This window comes from Rhinoderma darwinii, chromosome 3 (genome assembly GCF_050947455.1).
Source record: "Rhinoderma darwinii isolate aRhiDar2 chromosome 3, aRhiDar2.hap1, whole genome shotgun sequence".
In the NCBI taxonomy this organism is placed as follows: domain Eukaryota; kingdom Metazoa; phylum Chordata; class Amphibia; order Anura; family Rhinodermatidae; genus Rhinoderma; species Rhinoderma darwinii.
Genome location: NC_134689.1, coordinates 186,271,109 through 186,284,018, shown reverse-complemented (window position 1 = coordinate 186,284,018; position 12,910 = coordinate 186,271,109). Strand labels below are relative to the sequence as shown.

The 12,910-nt window shown below is 43.1% G+C and overlaps 1 protein-coding gene across 1 annotated transcript in view; it reads left to right on the top strand.

Annotated features, from left to right (window-relative positions):
* LOC142750401 (tetraspanin-12-like) overlaps positions 1 to 2,322 on the top strand; it is a 31,900-nt gene extending 29,578 nt beyond the window's left edge. The window contains exons 4-5 of the mRNA XM_075859405.1: positions 1,988 to 2,123; positions 2,218 to 2,322. Of these exons, the coding sequence (XP_075715520.1) occupies positions 1,988 to 2,123; positions 2,218 to 2,322 (241 nt within the window). The remainder of the gene's footprint in view (positions 1 to 1,987; positions 2,124 to 2,217) is intronic.
* The last annotated feature ends 10,588 nt before the right edge of the window (positions 2,323 to 12,910 follow it).

The following is a 12,910-nucleotide window of genomic DNA, read 5'->3' as shown; positions in this document are numbered from 1 at the left end:
TTAGACACCTACATTAGTTTTCATGTTTTTTTGCGTCTGTTTGGCATTCTGAGCTGCAGTATTTTCTCCCTGCAAATCGCTGCTCTGTGGGCGGTAGTTACGTGATCGCAGCAGCGCTATGCAGACTACATGTCACATGATTACTGTGGCTGCAGCGCTCTCCCGAGATCAGATCTTTTGAAAATGCACAACATTGCGCACTCACAGCAATGCTGACAGGATAGAGCTGGTCAGAGACTCGGCATAAGTGCTGGCAAAGCGCATGCATTAGAGGAGGAGGCCAACCACGGAAAGAATCAATGGTCGGCATCTATACATGCATGACCATAGATTGAAGAATGGATTTTGGTCGAAATCCTTGGCAACATAAAGGATGTAAAAAAGAGTTGACAGGTGCTGGGCATGTATGTATTTATAACGGTGCATTTTTGAGTGATTTAGAATTGACAAATTAGGTGATTTTGGATGGGCAATACATTGAAATTGGATCTAGTTTCTGGGCAAACGCAATGCTACCCACATAAAACTAAGTTACTGTTACTTCATAGTGTGTACAGTCTGTGTGCAGGTGAATACTTGATAAAAGAAGTAGTGTAAGTCAAGCATTGGTAGAGTATGGTGTTTTGTTTATCGATCCTCAAGTAGGACGGGGGTTTGTGTATTTGTCTCTGTAAAGAGTTCAGATTTCTTTATGGTAACTCCTGCATAGGACTATTAGTGTGCAATCACATAATGCAGATTTGTGGGGGAAATTAACAAAGTTTTAATGCCAGTTTTTAGGTGTAGAAATGTCGCAAACTGCCAAAAAGTCGCAATTTTTTTTTACTTTTGGGCTTTTTACTTGTTTACAGTACTTTTTTAAAAAGTGGGCAGAGCTTAACAAAAGGGGCGTGTCCACCCACGGCCCGGCGTATTTACTATAATTTATTCCAGAAGCTGGCATAAATTATAGCAGAAATCCACGCTAGTGTCACATAGACAGCCAAACATGCAACAAATTTACTAAGAGGCGCTACCTCTTAATAAATTTGTTGCATCTTGCTCTAGCTTGATTTTTTTTATTAAGACTGGCACCGTTTTAATACATCTCCACCTTTTTGTAGAAATTTCTGCAACTAAAAATTAGTTTCATTCATCTGAACTGAACTTGCAGAAATCCATGCACCTGCTGCAGAAACAACCCCATTCAGCAGAATGGAACTGATCTTCAGTCTCAGAAATGCCTGCAACAAAATCTGCCGCGTGCGACTGCACCCTTACTGTTTTCTTAGCACTCGACACCTGTTCAATAGAAATTTACACCATTTCCTGCCAAGTTTATGTTGTAGAAAATGTATTGTTAAAATGGGGCCCATCAGAACAGTTTTTCCTAAAAAAAATGTTCTAATTATTTATTTTTATTAATCATATCATTCTAGTTTATGTATCTGGTCTGATCAATATTATCACTTTAAGAGTAGAATGATGATTATTTAGTTAGCTAGGATTAGAATATTTTTTCTTGTTCACATTTTAACTAACTATTCCTGCACGTAAATGAAGAACTCAAGCCGAGTACCCAATAATTAAAGGGGGTTAATACATATATGTATGTGTGTGTATATGGTGGAGGAGAAGTAAGGAGAGCAGGATTTACATTTGCACATCCTATACAAAGGAGTATGATATTTTTAATGAAGACTATTTGCAAAGTTGCTTACTTTTTTTAAAATTATTATTTTAGATGCATTGGAACATTAAAAAATGGCCCTCTAATGTACCTAGACTTAGAAAAATAAAATTTTAACTATCTTCTTTTTAGCCTTTTACTACTTGGATACTATTTAGAGCTGACACGAAAGACAACTTTGCTAACAGAAATCGGGGACTAAAATCAGTTTAGAATAATCTGATTGGAGCAAAACATTTTTATATATGAATTTTTTTGTCTTCTTTAGGACTGTTTACACCGATAATAAATAACTAGATTTCTCCCACTTAATTCTAGAGTGGAGGATGCAGTTCTTCTCATCTACTTTCCGGTGTTCCACCCAGTGATGGTTGCTGTCTGTTGTTTCCTCATCATTGTGGGCATGCTGGGTTACTGTGGAGCTGTGAAGAGCAACCTTATACTTCTCGTGTGGGTGAGTGTAGTTGGAGTTGCTACGAATCTGTTCCTCTCATACAATAATGGTTAGTGCCGTTGTAAGTGATTATTGTGGTTTTTATTTGCTACAGTATCTTACATTGGACATATCAGAGTGTATAGAGGGTATACTATTAAAGCGGTTTAAATTGGAGAAGGTCTTCAAAGTGGAAATATCTATCTGGTGGGATATGTAAATTAGAATATCTAAAGATCATTTATAATTATTTACTTATTGCATCATCTTGTTCATGTAAATAATGTAATGCTGTATGTAAAATAGAGTAGGCCCTGCGATCTATTACGTTGATTTAACCCCTACCTTTGTGTGTGCTGGGGTTATATATTTCTCAATATTGTCGGATTCTCGTCCCTACCCTACTAGCACCGCACCAACTAATTGAGGAGTGCATCCCAATATCTATTCTTGATTTAACCCCTTCCTGCCGCAGCCGTTTTCCCAATTTTTAATTTAATTTTTTTCCCACCTTCCAAAAGCCATTACTTTTAAATTTTTCTTGCCAACATAGTCCTATGAAGGCTTGTATATTGTACCATATAATGTACTAGGAAACTAGAAAAAAAATATTTGTGGGGTAGAAAATGAAAAAAAAAAACAGCGATACCTCTATTGTTTTTTTGCACTTTGTTTTTACGGAATTCACTGTGCAATTAAATTGACATGTTAACTTTATTCTGTAGGTCAATACAATTACGGCGATACCAAATTTATACAGTTTTTGCTATATTTTACAACTTTTACATGGAAAAAACTAAATGTGCAAAATAAAATGTATTTTGTGTCAAGAGCCATAACTTTTTTATTTTTCCGTCGATAAGCGGCATGATGGCTTATTTTTTGTGGGATAAGCTGTAGCTTACATGTGAGGTTTTGATCACTTTTTATTACATATTTTGTGGGAGATCGGGTGACCAAAAAAAAGCGAATCTGGCGTTTTAATTTCCATTTTTTTTTACGGCGCATACTGTGCGAGTTAAATAATTATGTATTATAAAAGTTCAGACTTTTACGGACACGGCAACAGCAATTATGTTTATTTATTTTTTTACAATGTTTTAGGGGGAAATGGGAAAAGGTTATTTTTTTTAACTTTTAATTTTTTAGTGTATTTGTACATTAAAAAAAAAAGACAACTTTAACAGATTTTGTACTTTTTTTTTTATTAGTCCCCCTAGGGGGCTTGAACCAGCGATCGTTGGATCGCTCGAACTATATACTGCAATACTAATGTATTGCAGTATATAGTCTTTCTGACTGGCTTCTATTAAGTCCTGCCAGAGGCAGGGCTTAATAGGAGCACAAAGATGGAAGACCTGGGGTCCTACATTAGACCCCCAGGCTGCCATAGCAGCCATCGCCACCGTGGGACCTCTTAGAGGGGGTTGCCTCCCTCTTTCTGGCGATGTAAATGCCACAGTCTCTATTGACCGCAGCATTTAATGGGTTGAACGAGCGGGTTCGCGCTCGAGTGCGATCCCGCTTGTTACTGTGAAGTGTTGGCTATAACATACAGCCAAAACCAGCATTGTATGGAGCAGGCTCAGCCCTTGAGCTCGCTCCATACTTCCCCCTACCCGACTATGATGTAAGTATACATCAAATGTCGGGAAGGGGTTAACAAGCCTGACACCGACATTAACACAAATCTATATACATATACACCGTTAAGCCACGACATTAAAATCACCTGCCTAATGTCGTGTAGGTCCCCTTTGTGCTGCCAAAAGTGCTCCTTCAAGTCATGGACTCCACAAGACCTCTGAAGATGTCCTGTGGTATCTGGCACCAAGACTTTAGCAGCAGATCTGTAAGTTGTGAGGTGGGGCCTACATGGAGCAGACTTGTTTTTACAGCACATCCCAGAGACGCTCGATCAGATTGAGATCTGGGGAATTTGGATGCCAAATCAACATCTTAAACTCTTTATTATGTTCCTCAAACCATTTCTGAACAATTTTTGTAGTACGGCAATGCCCATTGTCGTGCTTAAAGAAACCAAAGCCATTAGGGAATAATGTTACCTTGAAGAGGTATATTTGGTTTGCAACAATGTTTAGGTAGGCAGTACGTGTCAAAGTAACATCCACATGAATGCCAGGACCCAAGGTTTCCCAGTAGGGGCATTGTAAAGTTAGACGAGGCTTCCTTCGTTAATAACAGCTGATGGGTGGGTGTTCGAGTTACTGGCATCTTTCAGAAGGGGTTGTCTTCTGCTTTTAAAGGGGTTGAGACAACCCCTTTAACAGGAAATCACAAGGTGATCTCAATAGTATTCTTACGCAGTGAGTTCCCTCCCCCTAGTGGTGGCAGAAGGAATGTCCGCCTTTAACTCCAGTGCTGCTAAGAGGGAGCTACTCATCCCTGATTACTAGTAGAAGTCCCTGTATATCAGGGGTCTCAAACTCGGCTGGGTAAGTGGGCCACATACAGAAAAAATGGGAAGTTGACGGGCCGCATTACTTTCAAATTTGATACAATACAAAATTATTGATAATCAATTAGTTATTTGAACTACTATAACACTATATTACTCTAATATTAATAATAATACATTACTATAATAATACCACTAGGTTTAAAATTTGAGGGAATTCTCCACGTGCTTATTTCAACAATCCAGTTTATGTGTCGCTAAATGCAGTCCGGCAGCTCAGTTGGCAGCGTTTGGCAGACATCCATGTCAAGATTGGGAAGCCCCTTTTTAGATAGTGCCACAGAGTCCTCTGTAGATAATGCAACACACCACTAGATAGTGCCACCGTGCCCTCTGCAGATGCTGCCGCAGTGCCCTCTGCAGATGCTGCCGCAGTGCCCTCTGCAGATGCTGCCGCAGTGCCCTCTGCAGATGCTGCCGCAGTGCCCTCTGCAGATGCTGCCGCAGTGCCCTCTGCAGATGCTGCCGCAGTGCCCTCTGCAGATGCTGCCGCAGTGCCCTCTGCAGATGCTGCCGCAGTGCCCTCTGCAGATGCTGCCGCAGTGCCCTCTGCAGATGCTGCCGCAGTGCCCTCTGCAGATGCTGCCGCAGTGCCCTCTGCAGATGCTGCCGCAGTGCCCTCTGCAGATGCTGCCGCAGTGCCCTCTGCAGATGCTGCCGCAGTGCCCTCTGCAGATGCTGCCGCAGTGCCCTCTGCAGATGCTGCCGCAGTGCCCTCTGCAGATGCTGCCGCAGTGCCCTCTGCAGATGCTGCCGCAGTGCCCTCTGCAGATGCTGCCGCAGTGCCCTCTGCAGATGCTGCCGCAGTGCCCTCTGCAGATGCTGCCGCAGTGCCCTCTGCAGATGCTGCCGCAGTGCCCTCTGCAGATGCTGCCGCAGTGCCCTCTGCAGATGCTGCCGCAGTGCCCTCTGCAGATGCTGCCGCAGTGCCCTCTGCAGATAATGCCACACACCCCCAAGTAGATAGCTCCATTGGGGCTCCCTCTAGGAGTGGAATCCCCAGCCAGAGCGTTGCCAACGCTTTGGCTGTGGATTCCTCTGCTGTTAGAGCACCTGATATCACTGTGCATAAACAGTGATGTCAGGGGATCCCCCTGGACCGGAATGTGATATCGGGGTTAACCCTAGAGCCGGTGTCCCGGAGCAGAGCACTAGTATAGGCTCTGCACCGGAACTCTGGGGAAGCCACTGACATCACTGTCCATATATGGACATGGATGTCAGGGGCAACCCCAGAGCTGGAGTCCCGGGCAGAGCGCTAGTAGGCTCTTCCTGGGACTCCAGCTGTGCTCCTGATATCACTGGGACTCCTGCTCTCAGGAAGCCCCTGACATCACTGTCGATGTATGGACAGCGATGTCAAAGGCTTCCCCAGAGTCGAGCCTATACTAGCGCTCTGCCCGGGACTCCAGCTCTTGGGAAGCCCCAGACATCGCTGTCCATATATGGACAGCAATGTCAGGGAATTCCACAGAGTCCCGGAGCAGAGCCTATATAGCGCTCTGCCCGGGACTCCGCTCTGGGGGAAGACCCTGACAACACTGTGCATGTATGGACAGCAATGTCGGGGAATTCCACAGAGTCCCGGAGCAGAGCCTATATAGCGCTCTGCCCGGGACTCCGCTCTGGGGGAAGACCCTGACAACACTGTGCATGTATGGACAGCAATGTCGGGGAATTCCACAGAGTCCCGGAGCAGAGCATACACTAGCGCTCTGCCCGGGACTCCGCTCTGGGGAAGAACCTGACAACACTGTCCATTTGTGGACCTCGATGTCAGGGAATTCCACAGAATCCCGGAGCAGAGCCTGTACTAGCGGCACTGTGTCCCGCGGGCCGCAGATGACAGCCCCAGGGGCTGCTTGCGGCCCGCGGGCTGCGTGCTTGAGACCCCTGCTTTATATGAAGGGTGGGCCCCCTGGAAGTTCATTTAAGGGACCTACCACACATTTAGGTTACATCATCAGTAGCCTTATTCCCCTGCTCATTGGTTCCACCCAGGGCGGGCCTTAGGATAGATAGCGCACCGTGCAAAATTATCTTTCGGCACGCCATCCCCATCATAAATAAAAAATGCCCCATAAAAAAGTATAATGCCTCCACCGTATAATGCCCCATATAGTGCCCCCACGCAGTGTAAAGCCCCTTTAATGCCCCCATACAGTATAATAATATTTAATAATATAATATATTATAACCCCTTCAAGGACACAGTATGTTGTCTTCTAATTGTACCCATACAGTATTATGCCCCCTAAGTTCCACACACAGTATAATTTACGCTTAGTGGCCTCCACACAGTATAATACCCCCCTCCCCTGACTGGCACACACAGTCCCCCCTTGTAGATTGTGCACCCCTGTAGATTGTGCCATACAGCCTCGCTGTAGACAGTGCCATAACCCCACCTCCTCCTTGTAGACCGTGCCATACAGCCCCCACCTCCCCCTTGTAGACAGCTCCCCCCAAACAAAAAAAATTATACTCACCTATGCCCCGTTCCCCTGACAAACTGAGCTGCTCCACAACACCGATGACTGGATCCTTGTGTAGGCTGGCGTGATCCTGTAGCCTAGTACAGAGTTTCCCAACCTTTTCGGAATCGAGGCATCCCTGGAAAAAAAAATCAGTTCCCCCCCACTCACAGTAAAATGACCATCAGCCCGCCACACACAGATGCCCCCCGTAGGTAGTGCCACACAGCCCCCTTGTAGGTAGTGCCACACAGCCCCCTTGTAGGAAGTGACACACAGCCCTCTTGCTGTAACCGGGGATTCCACTCCAGGAGAAGCCCCTGACGTTACTGTCCATTTATGGACAGTGACATCAGGGGGGCTTCTCCTGGAGTGGAATCCCCGGTCACAGCGTTGGCAACACTGTGGATCGGGATTTAGCTTCAGGAGTTGCCCCAGATGTCACTATCCATACATGGACAGAACACATTTGAACACATTGAACTCAATGAGTACTGCTTGTAATTTTTAACCTCACAGCTTGACATCTGCTTTAAAGAGGCTCTGTCACCACATTATAAGTGCTCTATCTCCTACATAATCTGATCGGCGCTGGAATGTAGATACCAGCAGTGGTTTTTATTTTGAAAAATGATCATTTTTGAGCAAGTTGTGAGCAATTTTAGATTTCGTTTCTTAATGCCCAACTGGGCGTGTTTTTACTTTTGACCAAGTGGGTGTTGTAAAGAAGTGTATGAGGCTGACCAATCAGTGACCAATCAGTGTCCTACACTTCTCATTGTTCCAGCCCAGCTTCTTTCACTGCACAATCTCACTGTGCTGTGGATCATGCTGGGCTGGAACAATGAGAAGTGTATGTCACTGATTGGTCACTGATTGGTCAGCCTCATACACTTCATTACAACACCCAGTTGGTCATAAGTAAAAACACGCCCAGTTGGGCATTAAGAAATAAATCTAAAATTGCTCATAACTTGCTAAAAAATGATCGTTTTTCAAACTAAAAACCACTGCTGGTATCTACATTCCAGAGCCGATCAGATTATGTAGGAGATAGGGCACTTATAATCTGGTGACAGAGCCTCTTTAAGATTATCAATAGCATTAAATTGAAATTGAGCATAGAGCATAGAAAACCAGACCAACACCAACATTAGTGTCAAAAGAGATAAAATTGGTATTTTACATAGTTTACATAAAGTGTCATGTGGCAGTCAAGCGGAAAGCCAAACAACTGGCAACAGAGCAAGAGATGGTTATTTACTGTGCAATACTGTGAGATTAACTTGAGTTTTAGAGTGAGCAAATGTCATCCTGCAGAACTGAGATTAGGCAGCTTCCTTCACTGGGCTTTTGTGACCTTTGCCCAGACGCATCATTAAATTAGTTTATTGTGAGAAGATAAGAACTAATTTATATTTTGTGTTATCTGGCTTCCTTCTGAAGGAAGGAGTGGGGAGTCTTCCTCTTGTTGTGCATGAGCCTGCATGAACTGTATGTGTTCACTGATTCTTTATATCAAGTCTCCATGTTTCTAATATTCTGGTTTATTAAAAGAACCTATGGCAATTGTTTATGCGTGTAAGACTGACCTGTTAACTGCCACAGTGCCACATTATAGTGTATGTGAAATCTACTTTTATTTAGCATTTTATATATTAGACCATCTGTTCCATGCACAACAAAATAAAATCTTTTTTTGTTTTTATCTTTGTTTAGTATAAAAAGGGTCAGTTTTTATCTTAATCGTTATTCTTATCTGAATGTTCAATGACTTAATGTTTTTTTTATTCTACCATACAAGGATAGTGATTATTATATGCAGACTATTTTCAGTTAGCATCTATTGTAGATACAATAAACATCCAGGAATAAATTTGATTTGCTTTGATGTTACATAGTTACATAGTTAGTACGGCTGAAAAAAGACACATGTCCATCAAGTTCAACCAAGGGAAGGAAAAATTTCTACACATAGGAGCTAATATTTTTTTGTTCTAGGAAATTATCTAACCCTTTTTAAAGCCATTTACTGTCCCTGCTGTGACCAGCTCCTGCGGTAGGCTATTCCATAGATTCACAGTTCTCACTGTAAAGAAGCCTTGTCGCCTCTGCAGCTTGAACCTTTTTTTCTCCAGACGGAGGGAGTGCCCCCTTGTTTTTTGAGGGGGTTTTACAAGGAACAGGATTTCACCATATTTTTTGTATGTGCCATTAATATATTTATATAAGTTAATCATGTCCCCCCTTAGTCGTCTTTTCTCAAGGCTAAATAGGTCTAATTCTCTCAATCTTTCCTCATAACTTAAATTCTCCATGCCCCCTAATTAGCTTCCATGCCCTATTTTTTCCAATTCCAGGGCATCCTTTCTATGAACTGGAGCCCAGAACTGAACTGCATATTCTAGATGAGGCCTCACTAATGCTTTGTAAAGTGGTAATATTACATCCCTGTCCCGCGAGTCCATGCCTCTTTTAATACACGACAATATCCTGCTGGCCTTTGAAGCAGCTGATTGACACTGCATGCTGTTATTGAGTTTATGATTTACAAGTACACCCAGATCCTTCTCAACAAGTGAATCCGCCAGTGTAGCTCCCCCTAGGACATATGATGCATGCAGGTTGTTGGTACCCAGATGCATAACTTTACATTTATCTACATTAAACTTCATCTGCCAAGTGGACGCCCAAACACTTAGTTTGTTTAAATCTGCCTGTAATTCATGAACATCCTCCATAGTCTGAACTATATTACATAGCTTGGTGTCATCTGCAAAAATAGAAATAGTGCTATTAATCCCATCCTCTATATCATTAATAAATAAGTTGAATAATAGTGGTCCAAGCACTGAACCCTGGGGTACTCCACTTATAACCGGGGACCATTCAGAGTAGGAATCATTGACCACAACTCTCTGGATACGGTCCTTGAGCCAATTCTCAATCCAATTACAAACTAGATTATCTAAACCTATAGTCCTTAATTTACCCATTAGGCGTCTATGGGGGACAGTGTCAAATGCCTTAGCAAAGTCCAAAAACACTAAATCCACAGCGGCCCCTCTGTCTAGGCTTCTGCTTACCTCTTCATAAAAACAGATTAGGTTAGTTTGACAACTTCTGTCCTTAGTAAAACCGTGCTGGCTGTCACTTATAATGCTATTTATTGTCACATAATCCTGTATATAGTCCCTCAATAGCCCCTCAAACATTTTCCCCACGATGGATGTTAAGCTTACTGGTCTATAATTACCTGGGGAAGACCTAGAGCCCTTTTTGAAAATAGGCACCACATTTGCGCTGCGCCAGTCCCTTGGCACTATACCAGTCACTAGAGATTCTCTGAATATTATGAAAAGGGGGACAGAAATAACTGAACTAAGCTCTTTAAGAATTCTAGGGTGTAACCCATCTGGTCCCGGGGCCTTGTGCACATTTATTTTATTTAATTTAGCTTGGACCATCTCTACATTCATCCAATTCAGTATATCAACTGATATATTAACAGCACTGGCAGCGGCTACATCAGCTGCTCTTTCTTCAGTTGTATATACAGAGCTAAAGAACCCATTTAGTAACTCTGCCTTCTCTTGATCCCCTGTGATCAACTCCCCATTACCATTATCAAGGGGTCCTACATGTTCAGACCTGGGCTTTTTTGCATTTATATACTTGAAGAATTTTTTGGGATTTGATTTACTATCCTTGGCCACCTGCCTTTCATTTTGTATTTTTGCTAATTTTATTACATTTTTACAGATTTTATTAAGCTCTTTATATTTTACAAAGGCTACAGCTGTACCCTCAGATTTGTATTTTTTAAATGCCCTTTTTTTGTCATGTATTGCCCCTTTCACAGAAGGTGTAAGCCATGTGGGGTTTAATTTGAGTCGTTTATACTTGTTACCTATAGGAATAAATTTTGCACTATAATAACTCAAAGTAGATTTGAAAATCTCCCATTTATCATTTGTCCCATTATTTGACATTAGTTCTTCCCAGTCTATATCCTGAATTGCAGCCCTCATCCTGGGGAAATTGGCTTTATTAAAATTAAATGTTTTTGCCCTCCCAGCCTGCGTTTGTTTTTTACAGTATAGGTAAAATGTAACTATATTATGATCACTGTTACCGAGGTTTTCACGAACATTGACATTCCCAACAAGATCTGCATTATTAGAAATCACCAGATCCAACAGAGCTTCACCTCTAGTCGGGTCTTCCACAAACTGGCCCATAAAATTTTCCTGCAACAGGTTGAGGAAATGTCTCCCCTTTGCAGTTGAAGCCGAACCATGACACCAATTAATATCCCGGAAATTAAAATCTCCCATTATCACTACAGTACCCGCCTGTGCAGCCTGCTCCATCTGTTTATATAGCTGAACATCCATCTCCTCAGTTATATTGGGGGGTCTATAGATTACACCAAAAGTAATTTTTTCAGTGTTTACCTCCCTTTCTAGTTCCACCCACAAGGTTTCAACCTCCTCACAGTATTCACCCACTATTGTCTCTTTCACACTCGCCTTCATATCATTTCTCACATACAGACATACACCACCACCTTTCCTATTTGTCCTGTCTTTCCGAAAAAGTGTAAAACCCTGTAGATTTACAGCCCAGTCATGTGAAGAGTCCAGCCATGTTTCAGCAACACCAACTATATCTATATTTTCTTCCAGTATCAAGGCCTCCAGCTCCCCCATTTTGCTTGCTAGACTTCTGGCATTTGTGAACATACACTTTAACTTGCCTGTCAGTTTTTCACTTTTATTATCAGAAATGTGATTTGACATTAATCGGGCCTTTTTATTTACACTGATGTTTTGGATCTCCTTATCTTGTTGTCTAGTCCTCTCCCCACATTCTGTTTCTCCCCCCACCAATATAGTCTGACCCCTCTCTAACCTGGCTACCCCTTTTTTTTCTACATTGACCTCCCTCCTCAGCCCTAGTTTAAATACTCCGCCACCCCAGCAAGAATTCTCTCCCCCAGCACAGCGGACCCCCTTCCATTTAGGTGCAAATCATCTGCAGAATACAGTTTGTACCCCAATGAAAAGTCAGCCCAGTGCTCTAGGAACCCAAATCCTTCTCCTCTACACCAAGACTTCAGCCATGCATTTAACTCCCTGAGCTCCCGCTGTCTTTCCAGTGATGCGCATGGCACAGGCAGTATTCCTGAGAATACTACTTTGGAGGTCCTTCCCTTCAGCTTGTAGCCTAGTTCTTTAAAATTATTCTTAAGGCTCCTCCACCTACCATTTATTCTGTCGTTGGTACCGACATGGACCACGACAGCTGGATCATCACCAGCCCCTCCCAGCAATTTGTCCACCCGTTCCACCACATGCCGAACCCTGGCACCAGGGAGACAGCAAACCATTCGGTTGAGGTGGTCTTGGCGACAAATTATTCTATCCGTCTTCCTGATTATAGAATCCCCTACGACTATCAATTGTCTTGGCTTACCTGCATTACCATCCCGCCAACTACTAGCTGGTCTGTTCTCCCGGCTGTTAGGGAGATCAGTATCCACTAGGGCTGCCATTTCTGAGACTGACACCCTCGCATCATCACCCAACTTGGCAATTTTGCCTGGAATGTCAGAAACCGGATCGGCCTTCCTTTTCTTTGACCCCTTTCTACTGCCCCTAACTACATTAACCCAGCTACTTACCTGATCCTGCTCACCCATGTCTTCACCCTCCAGTTGTAACCCACTAACTGCATGCTCCGTGAGCAGCATGCTTCGCTCAAGATTGTCTATCCTCCTCAGTGTTGCATTCTGCTCCTCCAGATCTCTAATACGAGCTTCCAGGTGAACAACATGCTCACATCTGCCACAG